At 43.3% G+C, this 25,190-nt stretch overlaps 1 protein-coding gene across 3 annotated transcripts in view; it reads left to right on the top strand.

The window, feature by feature from the left end:
* The first annotated feature begins 9,117 nt into the window (after nt 1-9,117).
* MOB1A (MOB kinase activator 1A) overlaps nt 9,118-25,190 on the top strand; it is a 27,491-nt gene continuing 11,418 nt past the window's right edge. Inside the window, exons 1-4 of one of the 3 annotated variants that reach the window (XM_032176464.2) lie at nt 9,118-9,348; nt 15,494-15,657; nt 21,106-21,199; nt 23,318-23,451. In XM_032176464.2, the coding sequence (XP_032032355.1) occupies nt 9,335-9,348; nt 15,494-15,657; nt 21,106-21,199; nt 23,318-23,451 (406 nt within the window). In that variant the 5' untranslated portion in view covers nt 9,118-9,334. Of the gene's footprint in view, nt 9,349-9,458; nt 9,895-15,490; nt 15,658-21,105; nt 21,200-23,317; nt 23,452-25,190 lie in introns of those variants that run through there. The other 2 variants (XM_032176463.2, XM_032176465.2) reach the window with 2 other exon arrangements.

Here is a 25,190-nt window from a genome sequence, read left to right as displayed (position 1 = left end):
CAAATCCATTTTCTTTCTTTTTTAAGATACAAGAGAAATAATCATTTTTGAACTTTAAGAGAAAAGGAAAGAAGTCAACAACACAAACCTTAGCTGCTGACTAATAATAATAGCCAGTATGAGGGGAAGCAGGGAAAAAGTACATTAACAAAATAATAATAATAACCAACATATACCAGTTACCGTTCTGAGCATTTTACATGCATTATTTAATCTTCACATCGGTCCTACTCTTATTCCTATTTTGCAGATGAGGAAACTGAGGCACAAAGAGGTTAAATAACTTACGTTAGTTACACAACTAGTGAGTTAGAGTTAAGACAACAAAGGAAAATGACAAAAATATAAAAGTAGAGGCATTTTGTCTGGGCGCAGTGGCTCTCACCTATAATCCCAGCACTTTGGGAGGCCGAGGCAGGTGGATCACCTGAGGTCAGGAGTTCAAGACAAGCCTGGCCAATGTGGTGAAACCCTGTCTCCACTAAAAAATACAAATATTAGCCAGGGGTGGTGGCACACACCTGTAGTCTCAGCTACTTGGGAGGCTGAGGCAGGAGAATTGCTTGAACCTGGGAGGCCGCAGTTGCAGTGAGCCAAGATGGCGCCATTGCATTCCAGTCTGGGCGACAGAGCAAGACTTCGTCTCAAGAAAAAAAAAAAAAGAGTAGAAGCATTTTAAAACCTCAGAGTGGGCCAGACGCGGTGGCTCATGCCTATAATCCCAGCACTTTGGGAGGCTGAGGTGGGCAGATTGCCTGAGGTCAGAAGTTCAAGACCAGCCTGGCCAACATGGTGAAACTCCATTCCTACTAAACCCCATTTCTACTTTAGCTGGGCATGGTGGTGCATGCCTGTAATCCCAACTCCTCAGGAGCCTGAGGTGGGAGAATTGCTTGAATCCAGGAGGCAGAGAGGTTGCAGTGAGCCAAGATCACGCTATTGCACTCTAGCCTGGGCGACAAGAGCAAAACTCCGTCTCAAAAAAATAAAAAACTTCAGGGTGATTGGGGTCTCTCCATGGTTGAAAACAATATTAGCCAAATTTTTGTCAACAATATGAGCCAAAATTTTGTCATCATATCTCACTCAAAAGTGCACTTCAGGCCAGGCGCAGTGACTCACGCCTGTAATCCCAGCACTTTGGGAGGCCGAGGCGGGCGGATCACCTAAGGTCAGGAGTTTGAGACCAGCCTGTTTAACATGGTGAAACCCCGTCTCTACTAAAAATGCAAAAATCAGCCGGGTGTGGTGGCATGCGCGTGTAATCCCAGCTACTCGGGAGGCTGAGACAGGAGAATCGGGCAGAGGTTGCAATGAGCTAATATCGCACCACTGCACTCCAGCCTGGGTGACAGAGCGAGACTCTTTTTTTTTTTTTTTTGAGACGGAGTCTAGCTCTGTCGCCCAGGCTGGAGTGCAATGGCGCAATCTCGGCTCACTGCAAGCTCCGCCTCCCGGGTTCAAGCCATTCTCCTGCCTCAGCCTCTCCGAGTAGCTGGGACTACAGACGCCCGCCACCACGCCCGGCTAATTTTTTGTATTTTTTAGTAGAGACGGGGTTTCACCGTGGTCTTGATCTCCTGACCTCGTGATCCGCCCGCCTCGGCCTCCCAAAGTGCTGGGATTACAAGCGTGAGCCACCGCGCCCAGCCGAGACTCTTATCACAGAAAAAAAAAAAATGCACCTTCAGAGAAGGCTACTCTGTAGTCAGAGAACTGCAGGCCATGCCTGGTAACACAGATTGTCATCTGTACCCTTGATTCCTACCTGAATCCCTCCCCCTACACCAATGTCTTTTGTGGGTGTTCACTCCTGAACCACTGCAGTAGAGCGTGACAATGAGAATGCTGTCAGAGGACTTTCCGAACGTCACCACATTTATCAACTTCCCCCTTCTGTCCTCCTCTAACAGGAACTTTCAAGATCACTGAATAGATCATTCTTTTTTTTTTTTTTTTTGAGACAGAGTCTCGCTCTGTCGCCCAGGCTGGAGTGCAGTGGTGTGATCTCGGCTCACTGCAAGCTCCGACTCTCGGGCTCACACCATTCTCCTGCCTCAGCCTCCCGTGTAGCTGGGACTACAAGCGCCCACCAGCATGCCCAGCTAATTTTTTTTATTTTTAGTAGAGACGGGGTTTCACTGTGTTAGCCAGGATGGTCTCGATATCCTGAACTTGTGATCTGCCCTCCTCGGCCTCCCAAAGTGCTGGGATTACAGGCGTGAGCCACCGCACCCGGCCGAATAGATCATTCTTAAACACTCTTCTCTTGCTTTTGTAATACTCCCTCTTAGTTTCCCTTCCGTTTCTCTGACTGCATCTTCTCAACCTCCTTTGTCAATTTCTTCCCTTTGTGGTCTTTAAATGTCAGAAGTCTGGGCCGGGTGCGGTGGCTCATGCCTGTAATCCCAGCACTTTGTGAGGCCAAAGCGGGCAGATCACGAGGTCAGGAGTTTGAGACCAGCCTGACCAACATGGTGAAACCCTGTCTCTACTAAAAATACAAAAATTAGCCAGGCATAATGGTGCGCGTCTGTAATCCCAGCTACTCAGGAGGCTGAGGCAGGAGAATTGCTTGAACGTGGGAGGCTGAGGTTGCAGTGAGCCGAGATGGCACCACTGCACTCCAGCCTGGGTGACAAAGTGAGACTCCATCTCAAAAAAAAAAAAGAAAAAAAAAAAGGTTCGAGATGACCAGCCTGGCCAACATGGTGAAACCTGTCTCCACTAAGAATACAAAAATTAGCCGGGCGTGGTGGCATATACCTGTAATCCCAAAAAAAGAAAAAAAAAAAAGGTTCGAGACGACCAGCCTGGCCAACATGGTGAAACCTGTCTCCACTAAGAATACAAAAATTAGCCGGGCGTGTTGGCATATACCTGTAATCCCAGCTACTCGGGAGGCTGAGGTACGAGAATTGCTTGAACCCAGGAGGCAGAGGTTGCAGTGAGCCAAGATCGCACCACTGCACTCCAGCCTGGATGACAGATCAAGACTCTGTCTCGAAAAAAAAAATATATATATATGTATATATAAATATATATTATAAATATATATATCAGACGTCCTCAAGGCTCCGTTTTGGCACCTCTTCCTCTTTACCCTGCCCTCAGCTATTTTACGCACTTCCATGGCTGTAAATATCTATATGCTGATAACTCCCAAGTTTATATCCATCCATCCAGGCCTCTTCTTTGAGTTCCAAATCCGTATATATCTATATAGTCTAACATTTCAGAGTTAATGCATCCAAAACAGACTCCTGATGTACCCCTAAAGCTGCTTTCTTCCCAGTCTTTTCCATCTCAGTAAATGGGAACAACCAGCTACCAGTTGCTTGTGCCAAAGACACAGGAATCAGCCTTGACTCCACATCCAGCTCTTCATTGAGACTTGTGTATTTTTTTCTCTAAAATAAATCTCAATTCCATCTACCTCTCTCCATTGACCTAGGCCAGGTCAACTCCATCTCCTACTCAGACAAACACAATAACCTCTTAACTGCTTCGCTTTTTTTTTTTTTTTTTTTTTTTTTTTTGACAGGGGCTTACTCTATCACCCTGGCTAGAGTGCGGTGGATTGATTACAGCCGACAGCATCCTCAACCTCTCAGGCTCAAGCAATCCTCTCACCTTAGCCTCCCGAGTAGCTAGGACTACAGGCACATCACCACACCTGGCTAATTCTTGTATTTTTTATAGAGATAGAGTCTCCCTATGTTTCCCAGGCTGATCTTGAACTCCTAGGCTCAAGGATCCTCCCCGCTTAGCCTCCCAAAATGCTGGGATTACAGATGTGAGTCACCACCGCTGGCCACTGTCTCGGTTTTTTAAAGAGTAAATGGTGTCATGCTTGTCCTGAAACCCTTTCAATGGCTGGCCACTTTGCTTCGAATAAGATCCAAGATTCTTGGTGGCTGGTTTCATCTCCCTTCACTTTCCGCCTTGTCTGTCACACATTCCCACATCCTTGTCACACTGGCTTTTTTCAGTTCCTTGAACACAACAAACTCTTTCTTGCTTCAGAACCTTTGCACATGCTGTGGACTCTGAGCAGATCTCTTTTTTCTCTCCATTCAGCTAACTCATCTTCTGGAGACTAGGCTTAAATGACATCTCCTAAGACTCCTCAGTGTCTCTTAGGTGTCTCCTGTAACATGCTTTAAAAAAAAATGTTGCCAGGCACAGTGGCTCACTCATGCCTATAATCCCAGAAATTTGGGAGACTAAGGAGGGAGGATCCTTGAGCCCAGGAGTTCAAAACCAGCCTGGGCAACATAGTGAGACCCCATCTCTACCAAAAAAAAAATTTAGCCAGGTGTGGTGGAGTAAGCCTGTAGTCCCAACTACTTGGGAGACTGAGGTGGGAGGATCACTTGACCCTGGGAGGTTGAGGCTGCAATGAGCTACGATCACACTACTGCATTCCAGCCTGGGTGACAGAGCCAGATCCTGTCTCAAAAAAAATTTTTTTAAATTACTGTTAAAAAAAATTTTTAAGCCAGTTAAATTTACCAGTAGGGGATTGTATATCAACTTTAGTGACACTAATGTTTGTTTGTTGAGACAGGGTCTCACTCTGTTGCCCAGGCTGCAGTGCAGTGGCACGATCTTGGCTCACTGCAACCTCTGCCTCTCAAGTTCAAGCAATTCTCCTGCCTCAGCCTCTCAAGTAGCTGGGATTACAGTCGTGCACCACCACACCCAGCTAATTTTTGTATTTATTTAATTTTATTTTTTGAGACAGAGTTTTGCTCTTGTTGCCCAGGCTAGAGTGCAATGGCTCACCGCAACCTCCACCTCCCAGGTTCAAGCGATTCTCCTGCCACAGCCTTCCCAAGTAGCTGGGATTATAGGCATGTGCCACCAAGCCCGGCTAATTTTGTATTTTTAGTAGCGATGGGGTTCTCCATGTGGGTCAGGCTGGTCTCGAACTCCTGACCTCAGGTGATCCGCCCACCTCGGCCTCCCAAAGTGCTGAGATTACAGGCGTGAGCCACCGCACCCGGCCTATTTTATTTCATTTTTGAGTCAGAGTCTTGCTCAGTCATCCAGGCTGGAGTGCAGTGGCATGATCTCAGCTCACTACAGCCTCTACCTCCTGGGTTCAAGTGATTCTCGTGTCTCAGCCTCCCAGCCTCTGCTGGGACTACAGGCACACGCCACTATGCCTGGCTAATTTTTTTTTTTTTTTTTCTGTTTTTTTTTGAGACAGAGTCTGGCTCTGTCACCCAGGTTGGAATGCAGTGGTGCGATTTCGGCTCACTGCAATCTCCGCCTCCCGGGTTCAAGTGATTCTCCTGCCTCAGCCTCCCTAGTAGCTGGGACCACAGGCGCATGCCACCATGCCCGGCTAATTTTTGTATTTTTAGTAGAGATGGGGTTTCACCATGTTGGCCAGGCTGGTCTCGAACTCTTGGCTTTAAGTGATCTGCCGACCTTGGCCTCCCAAAGTGCTGGGATTACAGGCGTGAGCGACCATGCCCAGCCGCTGAGTGAGTTTTTGATTTCTGATAAATTGAGATTTCTCCTTCACAGTCTGCAAAGTCTGCAACCTCAGTACTGAGATAATGGACAGGGACAGCTTACCAACTTATTTTATTTTATTTTAATTTTTTTGAGGCAGGGTCTCTCTCTGATGCCCAGGCTGGAGTGCAGTGGCGCAGCCTCCATTGACTGCAGCCTGGACTTCCTAGGATCAAGGCATCCTCCCACCTCAGCCTCCAGAGTAGCTGGGACTACAGGCTCAAGTCACCATGCCCAGCTAATTTTTGTATTTTTTGTAGAGAAGGAGTTTCGCCATGTTGCCCAGGCTGGTTAGCAACTTTACTGTTTGTTTCTCTTCACCTATTTGTGACAAAGATTAAAATTCCTTAATCTGTCACAGGAGTAGAGTTTTTCGTTTGTTTTTGTTTTTTTTTTTAAAAAAAAAAAAAAAAAATCTTGAGCTCCCAACAGCACCAACTGGCTGGGAGGGGCAGAAACCTTACTGCGACCAAAGTGGGAAGATGCCCTGTGTGGGTGAGGTTGTTAGGGTAAAACAGGAGTTTTGCAAATGATAGAATGGGCACTTACACAGAATGAAAATGCAGAGTTGCAAATCCTGCCTCAGGGAGCTAGAAAGGGGAACTGTGTGATGAAAAGGGGGTGGGGAGAGGTTCAGAAGAGCTAGTCCTGGAGGCTTCATAATTTGCCGCTTAGCTTCTGCTTTTAGCATCTGCTGTGACCAGATGGTGTGCAGTGATCTCTGGCCGGCTAAGCCAAGAAGTGAATAAAACTTCTTCAGTCTTTGTATAGACCTTGTCTGGTGGGGAACAAATTGTCCTGTAGCAATTAGCAATGAACAATTTCTTTTTCTCTCTTTTACTGGAAAATCTTATCTTTGATCTCTAAGTGAATTATGTTGATATTCTGCTTAAATATTGGTTGAGGATTTTTCTCTAATCCTGAAATCCTCCCTCCCCACTATTCCAACCAAATTTAGCCATCCTGAAAGGTTTTTCTTATAAATAGCTGGCCTTCTATCCTCAGTGATTCTTCAACTGGAAGAAAAATACCATTGAAAGAGGGAAAACTTTCATGAATTTCTTTTTTCCCATGTTATTTGGAAATTGTTTTTATGGTATTATTTAAGTAATATAAATTACCACAGAAGTATAAATAGATGTACTTTTTTTTTTTTTTTTTTTGAGACAGGGCCTCACTTGCGTCACCCAGGCTGGAGTACAGTCGTGTGATCTCGGCTCGTTGCAGCCTCTACCTCCAGGGCTCAACCCATCCTCCCGCCTCAGCTTCCCAAGTAGCTGGGACTATAGGCGTGCACCCCCATGCCTGGCTTTTTTTTTTTTTTTGTAGAGATGGGGGTTTGCCATGTTGCCTAGGCTGGTCCCAAACCCCTGAGCTCAAGTGATCTGCCCACTTTAGCCTCACAAAGTGCTGGGATTACAGGTGTGAGCCACCTCGCCCGGCCTAAATCTGTGTTCATATATTTGTAACTTCCATATAGCGATATCAAATCGCATATATTTATAAATCAAATTCCAAAAAACTACAAAAGTTTAAAAAATTAAAATTAAAATTATTTATTTTTTTCAGGGGAGGAAAAAGAGTATGTAAATTTGCTTTACATAACTGACTGAAAAATATATTCAAGAAATAGTAAATATAATTTAATAAGTCTCATGTGCCCTAACATCATTAACTTAATGTGACAAGTGATATATGAATGAAATAAAATTACTGGAAACATGAACATTGTGCAGTCAGGTACAGGGCAAACTCCTTTACATTGAGCACCCTGCACCACCATTTGCTGAGCTGTGACTCAAGTCTCCCACTATTTTCCTTTTGTTTTCTTCGTTCCACCATGGTGGAATGAAGGCGTTGCTTGGCTGTCACTTGGCATTAATACCACACAAAAGCCTGTATATGAATGTTCATGATAGCATTATTAATAATAGACAAAAAGTGGAAACAACCCAAATGTTCCTCAACAGATGAATGGATAAACAGAATGTCGTATATTCACATAATGGAATATTACTCATCCATAGAAAGAAATAAAGTTTTTTTCTTTTTTCTTTTTGTTTTAGAGACAGGGTCTGGCTCTGTCACCCAGGCTGGAGTGCAGTGGCGCCATCTTGGCTCACTGCAGCCTCCATCTCCTGGACTCAAGGGATCCCTAGCTGTGACCACTGGCACACACCATTACGCCTGGCTAATTTTTGTATTTTTGTAGAGACGGGGTTTTACCATGTTGTCCAGGCTGGTCTTGAACTCCTGAGCTCAAGTGATCCGCCAGCCTCAGACTCCCAAAGTGTTGGGATTACAGGCATAAGCCACAACTGTGCCTGGCCAGTAATGAAGCTTTGATACATGCTACAATATGGGTGAGTTTTAAAACATTAGGCTAAGTGAAAGAAGTCAGTCACAAAAGACCACATAATGTGTGCTTCCATTCACAGTGTATATGAAATGTCCAGATTAGGTAAATACATGGAAATAGAAAGTAGAGTAGTGGTCGCCAGGGGTTGGGAGGAGGGAGGTGGGCAATAAAGAGTGACTGCTAATAGGTATGGGGTTTCTTTTCGGGGTGATGCAAATGGCCTAAAATTATGGTTAGGCTGGGCACGGTGGCTCACGCCTGTAATCCGAGCTTTGGGAGGCCGAGGCGGGTGGACCACTTGAGGTCAGGAGTTCAAGACTGAGACCAGCCTGGCCAACATGGTGAAACCCCGTCTTTACCAAAAAAAAAAAAAAAAAAAAAAAAAATTAGACGGGTGTGGCGGCGCACGACTGTGATCCCAGCTACTCGGGAGGCTGAGGCATGAGAATCACTTGAATCTGGAAGGCAGAGGTTGCAACGGACCGAGATTGCACCACTGCACTCCAGCCTGGGTTACAAAGTGAGACTCTGTCAAAAAAAAAAAAAAAGTGCTGATGGTTGGCACACTTTGAAAACATAAACAAAGTCGGAGGCATTGACTCACACCTGTGATCCCAGCATTTTGTGAGGTCAAACCAGGAGGATCCCTTGAGCTCAGGAGTCCAAGACCAGCTTGGGCAACACAGTGAGACGCCCGTCTCGCAAAAACTTTGAGAAAATTAGCCGGGCGTGGTGGCACGCACCTGTGGTCTCAGCTACTCGAGAGGCTGAAGCGAGAGGATCACTTAAGCCCAGGAAGTCCAGGCTGCAGTGAACTGTGAACTCCAGTCTGGGCGACAGAGCGAGACACCTCAGAAAACAAAACAAAACAAACAAACAAACAAAAGAAAAAGACCACTACAGGGTACATGTTTAAAGGATAGATTTTATGCTATGTGAATATATTTCAAGTAAAAATTAAATTAACAATTTTAAAAATTGCAGAGGTACGCAGCGCTTATAGAGGTCCCTGCATAACCTAGGGAGCGGGGTCGAAACGCAGCAGCATCAAGATAGACTAAGAGCAGGACCAGCCACTGCCCCTTCCGCAGGACCGCCGTCCTCACCACGCCTCCGGGGGAGGGAGGTCCTGGCTTGGAGAGCGATGATTGGCCGAGATCTAGGACGAGGCGGAGCGAAAGGGGGCGCGTCCAGTCCCTCCCGGCTCAGCGAAACCTTAGCTCGCGAGATTTTGTTGGTTCCGCATTTCGGGTCTGCGAGGTGGGGTAGGCGGGCAAGGCGGGCGCGGAGGTTTTCAAGGGCTCGCAGCGGCCAGAAACCCAGCTCCGAGCGGCGGCGGCGCGGCTTCCGCTGCCAGTGAGCTAAGGACGGTCCGCTCCCTCTCGCCAGCTCCGAATCTTGATCCAGGCGGGGGCCAGAGGCCCCTCGCCTCCCCTCTGAGGACCGAAGATGAGCTTCCTCTTGTGAGTGGGGCCGGGCCGCGGGCGCCGGGGCTGCGGGCCAAGGTTGTTGGGGAGGCCTCCCCGGACCTGAGGCGAGGGCTGGGCCTGGGGGCCGGGGCGGGGGCGGGGTGGCTGGCGTTTGTTTTGCCTCTGTTCGGGTCCGCGGGGGAGGCGGAGATGTTGGGAGAGGCCGACAGAGATGACGGTCGAGGTAAAGGAAACGGAGTGTGAAGCCTGGGGAGTAGAAAGGCCCTGGGGCCGTCGCGCCTCCAAACTTTTCCGCCCGAGCGCCCCCGAGGGTGGGGAGACGATCTGGGGGCGGAGCCGCGAGCTCCCAGTTTCTCTCGTCTCAAGCCTCTAGAAACCGTCCTTGCCGACTTAACTCGTTGCTCGGTTATAGGTCCAGTTTCATTATTGTCGGTGTTAAATGCCGCCCCAGGAGAATGTGCGTTGCCGCAGTTTGAGAAGCTTGAAATTAAGATGCTGGCCTTGGAGTCGGATCGTTCTGGCCAATTCTGATTCTGCCCACTTACTGGCTTTGATTTTAACCAACTTCTCTTGTCCTCGGTAGAATCGTGTGTTTTTAATCATTATGTAATATACCATACAACAGTATTACATAGTACATTGCAGTATTATTATAAATAATTTGGAAAGTTAAAATTAAAACAAATTCATAGTCCCATTACAGAAACACAATATTGCCATTTTAGTGCACTACAGCAATTAACTTGATAGGCATACCTTAGAATCTCATTTTAGAGATAATGCCTTAGCCCAACCAAACAAGGCTAAAATGAAAAAGCTTGTAAATTCCCTGATGATTCTTATGCACATTAAGGTTTGAGAAGCATTGCTCTGGCACAGTATTTTTTATTCTCAGGTAGCTCTCTCTACCTTGTATATTGCTTAAATGTGTGTTTTGTGATTGAATAATTATCCAATTTTAGTTATGGATATAATCCACATGCTTGACATTTTTATTAAATACAATATAAAAACACTATATAGTTTCTTTTTTATTTTATTTTTTTATTATTTATTATTATTTTTTTTTTGAGACGGAGTCTCGCTCTGTCGCCCAGGCTGGAGTGCAGTGGAGCAATCTCGGCTCACTGCAAGCTCCGCCTCCCGGGTTCACCCCATTCTCCTGCCTCAACCTCTCCGAGTAGCTGGGACTACAGGCGCCCGCCACCACGCCTGGCTAATTTTTTGTATTTTTAGTAGAGACGGGGTTTCACCGTGGTCTCGATCTCCTGACCTCGTGATCCGCCCGCCTCGGCCTCCCAAAGTGCTGGGATTACAAGCGTGAGCCTCGGCGCCCGGCCCTTTTTTATTTTTTATAACCAGAGTTTACCCACTTTATTGTGAGAAACTGGGATTCCTTCCATTATTTACTATTATAAAATAGCGCTACTCAGAATATGTTTATCTGCGTCTCATTTTCCCTCCTTTGGGTTATTCTCGTAAATGAATGGTCTCTAAAATACGATTACCTTGTCAAAAAGCCTGTGTGATTTAGATTTAATTTCCATATTAATAGAAGTATTCCTCCCTCCTCCACTTTTTTCTTACGAGTTGATATTTAGTTAGTGAAGGCACAGTTGCTTTGTGGACCTTAATACGAGACTTTTTCTTTTTTTTTATTTTTTGAGACGGAGTTTCGCTCTGTCTCCCAGGCTAGAGTGCCATGGCACAGTCTTAGCTCACTGCAACCTCTTCCTCCCGGGTTCAAGCGACTCTCCTGCCTCAGCCTCCCGAGTAGCTGAGATTACAGGCACTGGCCACCACACCTGGCTCATTTTTGTATTTTTAGTGGAGACTGGGTTTCATCATGTTGGCCAGGCTGGTCTCGAACTCCTGACCTCAGATGATCCACTCCTGCACCCGGCCGAGACTTTCTTTTTTTAAAACTTGGCTTTCTTGATGGACGCTTGAGTTGTTCCCGCTTTTTGGCCATTATGAATAATGCTGCTGTGAACATATGTGACAGGTTTTTGCATGGATGTATGTGTTCATATCTCTTGGGTATATACTTAGGAGCAGAATTGCTGGCTTATGTGGTAACTATGTTTAACCTTTTGAGGAACTGCCAAACTTTCAAAGTGCTGCACCATTTTACATTCCCATAAGCACTCTATGAGGGGTCCAATTTCTCCACACCTCTCATAGCACTTGTTAATTTTCTTTTTTTTAATAGTCATCCTAAGTGGATGTGGAGTGGTATCTCCTGATTTTGATTTGCATTTCCCTAATGACTAATAATGTTCAGCATTTTTTTTGTGTACTTATTGGTCATTTGTATATATTCCTTGGAGTAAAGTCTATTCAGATCTTTTGCCTTTTTGTTTGTTTGTTTTTGTTTTTATTTATTTATTTATTTATTTATTTATTTATTTTGAGTCTCGCCCTGTTGCCCAGGCTGGAGTGCAGTGGCGCTCACTGCAAGCTCCGCCTCCCGGGTTCACGCCATTCTCCTGCCTCAGCCTCCCAAGTAGCTGGGACTACAGGCCCCGCCACCACGCCTGGCTAATATTTTGTGTTTTTAGTAGAGACGGGGTTTCACCGTGTTAGCCAAGATGGTCTCAATATCCTGACCTAGTGATCCGCCCACCTTGGCTTCCCAAAGTGCAGGGATTAAGGGCGTGAGCCACCGCACCCGGCCTTGCCTGCTTTTAAATTGGGCTTTTTGTTTTTGAGTTGTAAGAGTTCTTTATACATTCTAGATACAAGTCCTTATCACATCTATGATTTGCGAATATTTTCTTCCGTGTTTGATATAGTTTTTTATCATGTTAAAAACTTTTCAGATTTGATTTTTAGTGTTTTCATCATTCTTTTTTACTTCCCTTTTTTTTTTTTTTTGAGACAGGGCCTCACTCTGTTGCCTAGGCTAGAGTGCAGTGGTGCGATCTCAGCTCACTGCAACCTCCGCATCCCGGGTTCAAGCAATTCTCCTGCCTCAGCCTCCCAAGTAGCTGGGATTACAGGCACTTGCCACCACGCCTGGCTAATTTTTTTTTTTTTTTTTTTGTATTTTTAGTAGAGGCGGGGTTTCACCACGTTGGTCAGGGTGGTCTCAATTCCTGACCTTAAGTGATCCACCCACCTCAGCCTCCCAGAATGCTGGGATTACAGGCGTGAGCCACTTTGCCCGGCTCTTTTTTACTTCTTAATCAGTCTTACTACCAAATTACTCAGGTAAAGTAAAAATCCATAGTTCTATTCCATTCCTCTTCCTAGAAGTAATCACCAGTTTTGATGAGTTTAATTTTTGATATTTTCTATGCATTTACAAAATGGGCTCTTGCTGTACATTTGGTTATGTATTATGTTTAACCATGTATTAGATCTTTCCCTGTGAATACGTGTACTCTGTCTGGTTTCCTTAACTTCTATACAATATTCCATGATATGGATGTACCATAGTTTAATTCAATCCTCTACTGATAAACTTGAGGATTGCTTCTAGGTTTCTCCCTATTAAAAACAGTCTTGGAAAACAAATCCTTATCCATATCTAGAGGAGATATTTAGAAGTAGAATGGATGGCTTGAGGAGCTTTTCAGTGTTAATAGATACTACCATATTGCCCTCCCAAAATGTTACACTTTATACTTTCACCAGTAGTGTATTAAAATACTAGTTTCTCTGTACCCTAGTCCAGTGGTCCCCAACCTTTTTAGCACCAGGGATCAGTTTTGTGGAAGATAATTTTTCCACAGATCTGGTTGGGGAGATGGTTTTTGGATGATTCAAATGCATTACATTGATTGTGTACTTTATTTCTATTATGACATTGGAATATATAATGAAATAATTCTACCACTCATCATAATGTATAATCAGTGGGAGCTCTGAGCAACTAGACAGTCCCATCTGGGGGTAATGGGAGAGAGTGACAGATCATCAGGCATTAGATTCTCATAGGGCACATGCAATTTAGATCCCTTGCATGCACAGTTCACAATAGGGTTCATGCTCCTGTGAGAACCTAATGCCTCTGCTGTTATGACAGGAGGTGGAGCTCAGGTGGTAATGCCAACAATGGGGAGCGGCTGTAAATACAGATGAAGCTTTGCTGCTTGCTCACTGCTCATCTCCTTCTGTGGGGCCCAGTCTGTGGCCTTGGGGTTGGGGGCCCTACCCTAGTCCACATTTAATGTAATCATTTAAACTTTTGACATTCAGATTAGGGAAAAAATAAATCTTACTTTAATTGAACAGTTTTCACATACTCATTGATTGTCATACTTCTGAATTGCCTATTCATCTCCTTAGCCTGTTTTTCTAAAGGATTCCTTATATTCTTAACGAGTTACAGAAGCCCGCCCTCTATTATCCAGTTCATCCTTTGTAATATATGTTACAAGTACTTTTATTTGGTTACTTGTCTTTTTGCTCTGTTATGGAAGTTTTAATTGATACTATTTGAAATCTGTTCACTTTTTCTTTGAGGTTTCTGAGTTTTGTATAGGAAGACTTTATGGATGATGTGAGATAGGAATAAAAACATTTTTTCCTCAACAATGAGTTGTGCCTGTCTCGTTTATTTTCCCTATTATAAATGTAAAGATGTTAGTGTTTCTTTTACTGTGGTTTGCTTTCAAGGCGTCCTAAATATTTTGATACAGAAAACTGGATTTTTGAACTAAAAAAATTGGGATTACAGGTGCCTGCCACCACGCCCGGCTAATTTTTGCATTTTTAGTAGAGACGAGGTTTTGCCATGTTGGCCAGGCTGGTCTCGAACTCCTGACCTGCACTATTTTCTTTTTATCTTCCCCACCCCCCATGCCACCTTACTATGTTGTCCTGGCTGGTCTCAAACTCCTGGGCTCAAGAAATCCTCCCGCCTTGGTCTCTCAAATGGCTGGGATTACAGATGTGAGCGACTGCACTTGGCCCCACCATTTTCTTTTTTCCTTTTTTTTTTTTGAGACGGAATCTCACTCTGTTGCCAAGCTGGAGTGCAGTGGTGCAAGCTTGGCTCACTGCAACCTCCGCCTCCTGGGTTCAAGCCATTCTCCTGCCTCAGCTTCCCGAGTAGCTGGGACTACAGGCGTGCGCCACCATGCCCAGCTAATTTTTGTATTTTTTTTCAGTGGAGACGGGGTTTCACCATGTTGGGCAGGATAGTCTCCATCTCTTGACCTCGTGATCCACTGCCTTGGCCTCCCAAAGTGCCGTGATTACAGGTGTGAGCCACTGCACCTAGCCATGGCCCCATCATTTTCTATAGCACTTTGGGAGGCTGAGGCGGGTGGATCACTTGAGGTCAGGAGTTCGAGACCAGCCTGGCAAACGTGGCAAAATCCCATCTCTACTAAAAGAAAAAAACATTAGCTGGGCGTGGTGGTGCATGCCTGTAATCCCAGCTACTTGGGAGGCTGAGGCAGGAGAATCGCTTGAACTCATGAGGTGGAGATTGCAGTGAGCTGAGATTGTGCCACTACATTCCAGCCTGGGTGACAGAGTTAGACTACATCTTAAAAAAAAAAAAAAAAACCAACCAAAATGGAGGCCAAAAGAAGGTTCAGTTTCTCAAGATGACACAGTTAGTGTCAGATCAAGAACTAAAATCCAGGATCTTTCTCTGTACCAGCCTTCTTCAGAGGGCATAGTAAAATTGCCTTATTTGTGGAATTGTGCTGCTAATCTTGCTTTTACGTGCAGGGGAAAAAAAGCATTCTTGTATTGTGATCAGCATCTTCCTATCTTGGCATTTTTCAGAGAGTATTTTTTTTTTTTCTTTTCTTTTCTTTTTTTTTTTTTTTTTTGAGACTGAGTCTTGCTCTGTCGCCCTGGCTGGAGTGCAGTGATGCGATTTCAGCTTACTGCAACCTCTGCCTCCCAGGTTCAAGCCATTCTCCTGCCTCAGCCTCCCAAGTAGCTAGAACTACAGGTGTGCGCCACCATGCTCGGCTAATTTTTGTATTTTTAGTAGACGTGTGGTTTCACCATGTTGGTCAGGCTAGTCTTGAACTCCTGACCTCAGGTGATCCCAAAGTGCTGGGATTACAGGCATGAGCCACTGTGCCTGGCCCAGAGAGTATTTTTTATTTTATTTTTACGGGCTACTTTATATACCTAAAATTATGTTGTTCTACCTGTTCTACTTCCAGTCTTAAAAATTCGTATACTTGCACTTTTAATCTTACAGCAGCAGCCGCTCTTCTAAAACATTCAAACCAAAGAAGAATATCCCTGAAGGATCTCATCAGTATGAACTCTTAAAACATGCAGAAGCAACTCTAGGAAGTGGGAATCTGAGACAAGCTGTTATGTTGCCTGAGGGAGAGGATCTCAATGAATGGATTGCTGTAAACAGTAAGTTTTAAAATGCAACTTTGCTGTTTTATAGAAAGGTTTTGCTAAAATCTCTTTGTTAATGAATTTTCTTTTACAGATAGAACTGTTTTAATATAACAAATTATCTGTAAAGAAATATTAAGTACAAATACATCCAAAGCTATGTTGCTCTTTTCAGAGTACTAGGTAGTAGTTTGTGAGGTTGAGTAGAGGGAGCTGAGGAGAAATGATGAGAGCTTTTGGGCAGTTTCTGAGGAGAACAGTATGAAAAGCTGAGTAAGGTCAAATAAAAGATTGATAAATGAAAAGATTATGCCTGTTGTGGTCTGTGACTTTGTAGCAAATCCATCTACACAGTTTTACTTCCACTCCCAGCAGTACTCATCAGCCTGCATATCCAGAAAAGTCAATTGCAGTTCATATGGACAGTTGATTATTGTGACTTAGAGTGTCAGAGGGAATTCAGAGATTGGGAGAAAATGGAGGGATCTGAGCTGAAAGTCACTTTAAGTTCGAGAGAACAAGGGCATGACATGGGACAATATGCTAAGGCTAGAGATTTGAATGTGAGTCTCTCATTTCTGAGATGAGATCATTTCTGGGTAATAAAGTTTAAATTAGAGATTTCAGATGTTCCAGGAATAAAAAGTTTAAAACTTTTTGTTTATTTATTTAATTTTTTTTGAGACAGAGTCTTGCTCTGTCGCCCAGGCTGGAGTGCCATGGCTCAATCTTGGCTCACTGCAACCTCCGCCTCCCGGGTTCAAGCCATTCTCCTGTCTCAGTTTCCTGAGTAGCTGGGATTATGGCGCACGCCACCACACCCAGCTAAATTTTTATATTTTAGTAGAGATGAGGTTTCACCGTGTTGCCCGGGCTGGTCTCGAACTCCTGAGCTCAGGCAATCTGCCTGCTTTGGCTTCCCAAAGGGCTAGGATTACAGGCCTGAGCCACCACGCCCAGCCTAAAACTTTTTAATGGAAAATTTCAAACATATAAAAGTAGAGAGACTAAGTACAGTGAATTGCAGGTATTCATTCCATTACCCAGCTCCAACAACTATCAGTTTGTGACCAATTATTCTTCTTCTATATGTCACCCTGATTATTTTAAGCAAATCCCAGACATGATGTTTCATCTATAAATATTTCAGTAAGGTATGTCTAAAAGATAAGAACTTGTAAAGATAATGACAATGCCATCATCCTTTAACTTATCAAATGTCAGTGTTCACATTTTTCATGACTGTCCCATAAATGTTTCTTTTTTTTTTTCTTTTTTATTTGAGATGGAGTCTTGCTCTGTCACCCAAGCTGGAGTGCAGTGGTGAGATCTCGGCTCACTGCAGCCTCCACCTCCACCACCACCTCCCGGGTTTAAGCGATTCTCCTGCCTCAGCCTCCCGAGTAGCTGGGATTACAGGTGCCCGCCACCATGCCTGGCTAATTTTTGTATTTTTAGTAGAGACGAGGTTTTGCCATGTTGGCCAGGCTGGTCTCGAACTCCTGACCTCAAGTGATCTGCCCACCTCAGCCTCCCAAAGTGCTGGGATTACAGGTGCGAGCCACCGCACCTGGCCAAATGTTTTCTTTCTAAAATTTTTTTGCTTTAAAAATTTATGCTTTGTTTAAATCAGGATCCAAGGAGGCCTGTGTGTATGCTTCTTGAATCTTTTTTTTTTCTTCAGAGATAGGGTCTTGCTTTGTTGCCCAGGCTGGAGTGCAGTGACACGATCATAGCTCACTGCAGCCTCAACTTCTGGGCTCAAGTGATCCTCCCACCTCACCCTTCCGAGTAGCTGGGACTACAGGCTCACACCACCATGCCCTGCTAATTTTTTTTTTTTTTTTTTTTTGAGACGGAGTCTTGCTCTGTCACACAGGCTGGCGCGATCTCAGCTCACTGCAACCTCCTCCTCCTGTGTACAAGCTATTCTTCTGCCTCAGCCTCCTGAGTAGCTGGGATTACAGGTGCCCGCCACCACACCTGGCTAATTTTTCTATTTTTAGTAGAGACGAGGTTTTGCCATGTTAGCCAGGCTGGTCTCGAACTCCTGACTTCAGGTAATCCACCCACCATGGCCTCCCAAAGTGCTGAAAAAAAACCAGCCGAAAAAAAACCCTTTTAAAAAAACTTTATTCAGGGCCGGGCGTGGTGGCTCACACCTGTAATCCCAGCACTTTGGGAGGCCGAGGCAGGCAGATCACGAGGTCAGGAGATCGAGACTATCCTGGCCAACATGGTGAAACCCCATCTCTACTAAAAATACAAAAATTAGCTGGGCATGGTGGCGCGCCCCCGTAGTCCCAGCTACTTGGAGGTTGAAGCAGGAGAATCACTTCCCGGGAGGTGGAGGTTGCAGTGAGCTGAGGTTGTGCCACTGCTCTATAGCCTGGGCGACAGAGCGAGACTCCGTCTTAAAAAATACACACACACACAAAAACAAACAAACAAAACTTTATTCAGATTATCATTTGTTATTCTGAAGGCATTTATTGACCTTCAGCCTTAGATTTTTCTTTGAGACTTAACTGCTATAGATCAGCAGTTCTCAAAATTTTTTGGTCTCAGATCCACTTATCCTCTTAAAAAATTATTGATTCCCATAAATATGTACCATTCTGTGTTAATTAAAAAAGTAAAATACAAGCTGGGCATGGTGGCTCACGTCTGTAATCCCAGCACTTTGGGAGGCTGAGGTTGGCAGATCACTTGAGGTCAGGAGTTCGAGACCAGCCTAGGCAATATGGCGCAACACCATCTCTACTAAAGATACAAAAATTAGCTGGGTGTGGTGGCACACACTGTAATCCCAGCTACTCAGGAGGCTGAGGCAGGAGAATTGCTTGAACCTGGGAGACGGAGTCAAGATTGCGCCACTGCACTCCAGCCTGGGCGACAGAGTGAGACCCAGTCGGGGGAAAAAAGAGGTAAAACACAAAAAATACAAAAAAATTATTGAGAACCCCAAAGAGCTTTTCATTATATTGGGTATATCTAGTGATACTCTGTTAGAAATTAAAACAGAGATGTAAATACTTATTTTTATTTTTTATTTTCTCTTGAGACAGTATCACTCTGTCGCCCAGGCTGGAGTGCAGTGTCATGATCTTGGCTCACTGCAGCCGCCTCCTGGCTTCAAGCAGTTCTCCCACCTCAGTCTCCAGAGTAGCTGGGATTACAGGCATGTGCTACCATGCCCGGTTAATTTTTGTATTTTCAGTAGAGACGGGGTTTTGGCATGTTGGCCAGGTTGGTCTTGAACTCCTGGCCTCAAGTGATCCTCCTGCCTCATCCTCCCAAAGTGCTGGGATTACAGGCGTGAGCCACTGCATCGGGCCCAAATTCATTTTAAAATAACAATAATAAACCCATTACATGTTAACATAAATACGTTTTTATGAAAAATGACTATTTTCCATAACAAATTTTAGTGAGAGGTATGGCATTGTTTTGTATTTTTGCAAATCTTATTTAATATCTGGCTTAATAGACACCTGGATTCTTATATCCGTTTCTGTATTCAGTCTGTTGTGATATTACACATCATGAAGCCTCTGGAAAACACCATTGTGCCCTCTTGAGAGAATAAGAGTGAAAAGAACAATTAAAATGGTTTGACCTTACAGCTCCTCCCTCAGATAGGGGATTCCTGGACCACATTTTGAGAATAGCTCTTCTAGACCAAACCAACTTCCACCTGGGCATATTTTTTGTTTTGAGTGAATATTGAATACCTAAGTGTTACTTTCTTAGAAACATGACTAAGAGGAAGATTTATAAGTCAGGGAGTTTTGTATAAAATTCCTTTTACAAGATAGCATTTAAAAAAAAATCTATTTGTTTTTTAAGAAACTTGGAAAATCCCTAGTTGTTTTTAGGTACTTCTTTAGACAGGAGACTAAAACTTTTTTATTTATTTATTTTTTTGAGACAGGGTTGTCCAGGCTGGAGTGCAGTGGTACCCTCACAGCTCACTGCAACCTTGAACTCCGAGGCTCAAGGGATCCTTCCACTTCAGCATCCTGAGTAGCTGGGACTACAGGCGTGTGCCACCATGCCTAACTAATTTTTTAAAATTTTCAATAGAGACCGGGGTCTAGCTGTGTTGCTCAGACTGGTCTCAAATCCTGGCCTCTTAAAGTGCTGTGATAATAGGCGTGAGCCGCTGCACCTAGCCTAAAACATTTTTTAAAACTTTCCAAGGCTTATATGGTTCTCTTTGCATAGAGTATACTCACTCAGTTTATTTACTGAGTGAGTTTACTCACCCCCTTCCTCTTCCATTTTATTCTGGATCTAGCTGAAGCTCCTTCAGGAAGTACCCCCTGACTACTTCCAACTCTTCATGACTTTGCCTTCTCTCTGTAGCATTTATCATTGGCCTTTGGATCCTGTCTTCTTATATCTTGTACTATTATTGCTATTTTTATTTTGAGACAGTGTCTCTGTCACCCAGGCTGGAGTGCAGTAGCGCCATCACAGCTCACGGCAACCTCAACCTCCTGGGCTCAAGCAGTCCTCTCGCCTCAGCCTCCTACATAGCTGGGACTATAGGTGTGCACCACCACGCCTGGCTAATTTTTAAAAAATTTTTGTAGAGATGGAATCTCACTCTGTTGCCCAGGCGGGTCTTGAATTCCTGGGCTCAAACAGTCCTCCCACCTCAGCCTTCCGAAGTGCTGGGATTACAGGCATGAGCCACCATGCCGGGCTATATCTTATATTATTCATCTGTTTTAATTTTGTCCTTTCTGTTAGCTAGAGACTCCAGGGCAAGGAACTTTATCTGAAGTATTTTGTCCTCAGTATGCTGTAGACCTCAAAAACAAATGTTTATGATTAATTAGATCTTTTAAATGCCTCTGGATACAGCTGGTGCACTTTCTCCCTCACAGTATATTCCACAACACGTTTTGTCTCTTCCCTAACACAAATGGTATTATCTGGTCCAAATTGGTAAACTATGGATTTTTCATTTCCTTGGATGTAATCATATTGTATATTCAAATGATATAATAGTCGTCATTAAGTTAGAGTTATCGCCAGTATCTTATTTTCCTGCTGTTATATGCGAGTGGATCACGAGGTCAAGAGTTCAAGACCAGCCTGGCCAACATGGTGAAACCCTGTCTCTACTAAAAATACCAAAACAAAATTAGCCGGGTGTGGTGGCATGCACCTGTAATCCCAACTACTCGGGAGGCTGAGGCAGGAGAATTGCTTGAACCCGGGGAGCAGAGGTTGCAGTGAGCCAAGATTGCACTAGCGTGGGCAACAGAGCAAGACTGTTTCAGAGAAAAAAAAAAAAGTGTAGTATACTACAAGTTAGAGTATCATTGGATTATTGAATGTCTCAAGGGTTCAGCTAAGAACCTAAATGTATTGTCTGTTTTTCTTTCAACTGAGAGGTCTCATATTTTGTGTTTACACAGACATTTTAACACAATTCTATTATCTCTGCAGCTGTGGATTTCTTTAACCAGATCAACATGTTATATGGAACTATTACAGAATTCTGCACTGAAGCAAGCTGTCCAGTCATGTCTGCAGGTCCGAGGTACATATACTGCTTATTATATAGGTGTTTGGATTAGTTTTACTTTATCACCAATTGATATAAATTAAACAGTTAAGATTTGTTATCCGTTTGTGTGAAGGTGATTCAGTATTATTGGTTCTTGACTACTCACCTGTAAGCTTTTAGTTATTGTGTAATTTTTAAATTTTATTTATTTTGAGACAGAGTCTCGCTCTGTTGCCAGGCTGGATTGCAGTGTGTTATCTTGGCTCACTAACAACCTCTGCCTTCCGGGTTCAAGCGGTTCTCATGCCTCAGCCTCCCGAGTGGCTGGGATTACAGGCCTGTGCCACCACTCCCAGCTAATTTGTGCATTTTTAGTAGAAATGGGGTTTTGCCATGTTCCCCAGGGCTGGTCTCAAACTCCTGGCCTCAAGTGATCTGCCTACCTCGACCTCGCAAAGTGCTGGGATTAAAGGTGTGAGCCACTGCACCTGGCCAGCTATTAGTTGTTATTAAATACTTTAGTATGTGGGAAACTCCCTGTTTTCATTTTTATATTGCATCATAGTAAGTCTGAATGTTTTATTATAGGAGTAAACAGAAATTTGAGTTACGTTTGTCTTGAATTGCAAACATTTTATTTTTTCAATTTTATTAATAACATTTATGTTTCCTGTTTCTAGTTTTTAAATGAATTTCTTGGAAGAGTTTTTAATTGATCTTTTAATATTTGATTATTTTTTCTTGTGCTTATTTAGTATTTAAAGCAGCACAATTTAGAAGTAATTATCTGGGGCCGGGCGCGGTGGCTCACGCTTGTAATCCCAGCACTTTGGGAGGCCGAGGCGGGCGGATCACGAGGTCAGGAGATCGAGACCACGGTGAAACCCCGTCTCTACTAAAAATACAAAAAAAAAATTAGCCGGGCGTGGTGGCGGGCGCCTGTAGTCCCAGCTACTCGGATCCCAGCACTTTGGGAGGCCGAGGCGGGCGGATCACGAGGTCAGGAGATCGAGACCACGGTGAAACCCCGTCTCTACTAAAAATACAAAAAAAAAATTAGCCGGGCGTGGTGGCGGGCGCCTGTAGTCCCAGCTACTCGGAGAGGCTGAGGCAGGAGAATGGCGTGAACCCGGGAGGCAGAGCTTGCAGTGAGCCGAGATTGCGCCACTGCACTCCAGCCTGGGTGACAGAGCGAGACTCTGTCTCAAAAAAAAAAAAAAAAAAAAAGAAGTAATTATCTGGCTTGAAGATGCTAGATTTAAAAATGTTTTGACTTTAATAAATTTCAAGAAATACTGAAAAAGATGGAACTCTGTCACTCATAATATTAATAAGTCCATCATATGGGATTAATGTTTGCTGTGTTTCCTTCCAGTTTCTTTTTTTTTTTTCTTACAATGAATGACTGATTTTATGTGATGATAGATGTTATCAAGATGTTTGCTTCTTGGAAAAGATTGTCCTTTCTGACTTCGCTACAAGTGTAAAGGAAAAAAGATCCCTAATGAGTTTGTAGTCCTATTTTTATTATAATATTTTAGGAAGAGAATATTTTTATTTTATATTGTGTTAAGTTTTATTCCTCAAGCTTTAAAAGAAATGAAAATAAACAGGAAAATTAAACTTACCTATGGCTCAAATGCTTTACACAGTGATGTTTTGTATAACTCTTGTTAATCCTTCCAGCTCAGCAAAGGTAGCGGGGGAAAGTATGCATGCCTAATGTGTATCTCTAACACCTGGCCCCCAAAACAGAGTTTTATAATCTTGGCTCCATTGGTGATAATAAACTGATGACCAAGAATCTCAGAAGAATGTAGTGGATCCATCGGCTCCATACCCAGCCCTCAGCAACCTTCTGCTTTACAGGAATGCAGTTCCTTCGAGTTTTCTAGGGCTGTGTTGTTAATAAAACATGTATCCTGGCATTGCCTCCTGCCACATTATCTCCCTTTTTTCTTCCAGTTATAACCGTCACTTTCAGGATAATTCTATAGGGAGCTCACAGTAATCTTCAGTATAACTTAAGGTGATTTATTAAAGTTAAATGTAACTTCTGTTGACAAAATGTGAATGAACCTGTTTTAATTACAACTTACACATTTGTTAATATTTTTGAAAAATTTATCAGTAAAACATTTTTCTCTCCAGATATGAATATCATTGGGCAGATGGTACTAATATTAAAAAGCCAATCAAATGTTCTGCACCAAAATACATTGACTATTTGATGACTTGGGTTCAGGATCAGCTTGATGATGAAACTCTTTTTCCTTCTAAGATTGGTGAGTTAACATTGTGGAAGTATTCCTTCTTTTTTTAAAATTTTATTTTATTAATATAAATAGAGATGGTGGGGGTTTGCTGTGTTGTCCAGGTTGGTCTCAAACGCCTGGCCTCAAGTGATCCTCCTGCCTTGGCCTCCCACAGTGCTGGGATTACAGGCTTGAGCCACCGTATCCAGCCTGTTTCTCTTTTTGAATGATAAATCTGCTCTTTTTAACATTGTTATACTTGTAGAGATTGCCAAATTCTCCTCCAAAAAGTTTGTACCAACATATACTCCCCCCAACCCTGTTTGTGTTTGCCTGTATTTCTTCACCAACACTGGTTATTACTCATTTTTTAATCTTTTCTAATTTGGTTAAATTTCTGTTTTAATGTACATTTTAAAAATGTTGATGAGATTGAGCATTTTAGCCTTTTTTTTGTTTGTTTTATTGATCATTATGTGTTTTCTGTTTATATCTTTCATCTATTTCTGTGTAAAGGATATTAGCGCTTTGTCATACATGTTGTATATGTTTTTCCCTGGGTTACCTTTTGTCTCATTTTGTTCATGGAGTATTTTTGCTATACGCAACCTTAATATTTTGTCCTATTTTATCTTTTATGACTTGATTTTAATATAACAATTAGAAAGCTTTTCCCTGCTTCAAGATTATAAGAATATTTATTCATGTTGTCTTTCTTTTTTTTTATTTTTATTTTTTGAGACAGAGTCTCACTCTGTTGCCCAGGCTGGAGTGCATCAGCACAATCTTGGCTCACTGCACTCTCCACCTCCCAGGTTCAAGCAATTCTCATGCCTCAGTCCCTGGGTAGCTGGGACTACAGGCACATGCCACCACGCCCAGCTAATTTTTGTATTTTTAGTAGAGACAGGGTTTCACCATGTTGGCCAGGCTGGTCTTGAACGCCTGACCTCAAGTGATCTACCTGCCTTGGCATCCCAAAGTGTTGGGATTACAGGCATGAGCCACCACGCCTGGCCGGGAAGTTTTTTTTTCCTGAATGCTACATTAATTTTTTTCCAAATGGAAATACTAGTCAGTTTGTCCCATTACCATTTATTAAACACATTTGCCTTTTCTCCCCGATTATCTTATGTGCACAACAAATTGCCATATATTTTTGCATGTTTTAGTCTCTTTATCTGTTCCTATAGAAATTCCACACATCGGTGACTGTGGCCCTGCATCTGTTAGCATCTTGTAAGGCTGGTCTCCCTTCCTTGCTCTTTTTCAGAATATTCACAGCTATTCTGGGATATTTGTTTTTGCAAAGAACTTAGAAACATTTTGTCAAGGTAAAAAAAAAAAAAAATTAGATTTTAATTATGACTATATTTAATTTTTATAGAGATTCTTTTTACTGAATCTTCCTAGCCAAGAACAAGATATTACTCATTTATTCATGTCTTTAGCTTTATTTTCTCATAAAATTCTGTAGTTTATATCAATTGTTAAAGTTTCTTAATTTTATTCTAGGGATTTTATGTCTTTTATTGATAATCTGGTTTCCAGCTGGTTATTTAGTATATAGGAAAGCTGTTGGTTTTTATTTTTTAATTTATTTTTAATTTTTTTTGAGACAGGGTCTCACTCTCTTCCCCAGGCTGGAGTGCAGGGGTGTGATCACAGCTCTCTGCAGCCTTGATCTCCTGGGCTCCAGTGATCCTCCCACCTTAGCTTCCCAAGTAGCTGGGACTATAGGCATGCACCGCTACACCTGGCTAATTTTG

The sequence above is a fragment of the Hylobates moloch genome, unplaced genomic scaffold, assembly GCF_009828535.3.
Source record: "Hylobates moloch isolate HMO894 unplaced genomic scaffold, HMol_V3 SCAFFOLD_15, whole genome shotgun sequence".
In the NCBI taxonomy this organism is placed as follows: domain Eukaryota; kingdom Metazoa; phylum Chordata; class Mammalia; order Primates; family Hylobatidae; genus Hylobates; species Hylobates moloch.
The sequence above is the reverse complement of the archived record's forward strand: the minus strand, read 5'-3'. Positions and strand labels throughout refer to the sequence as shown.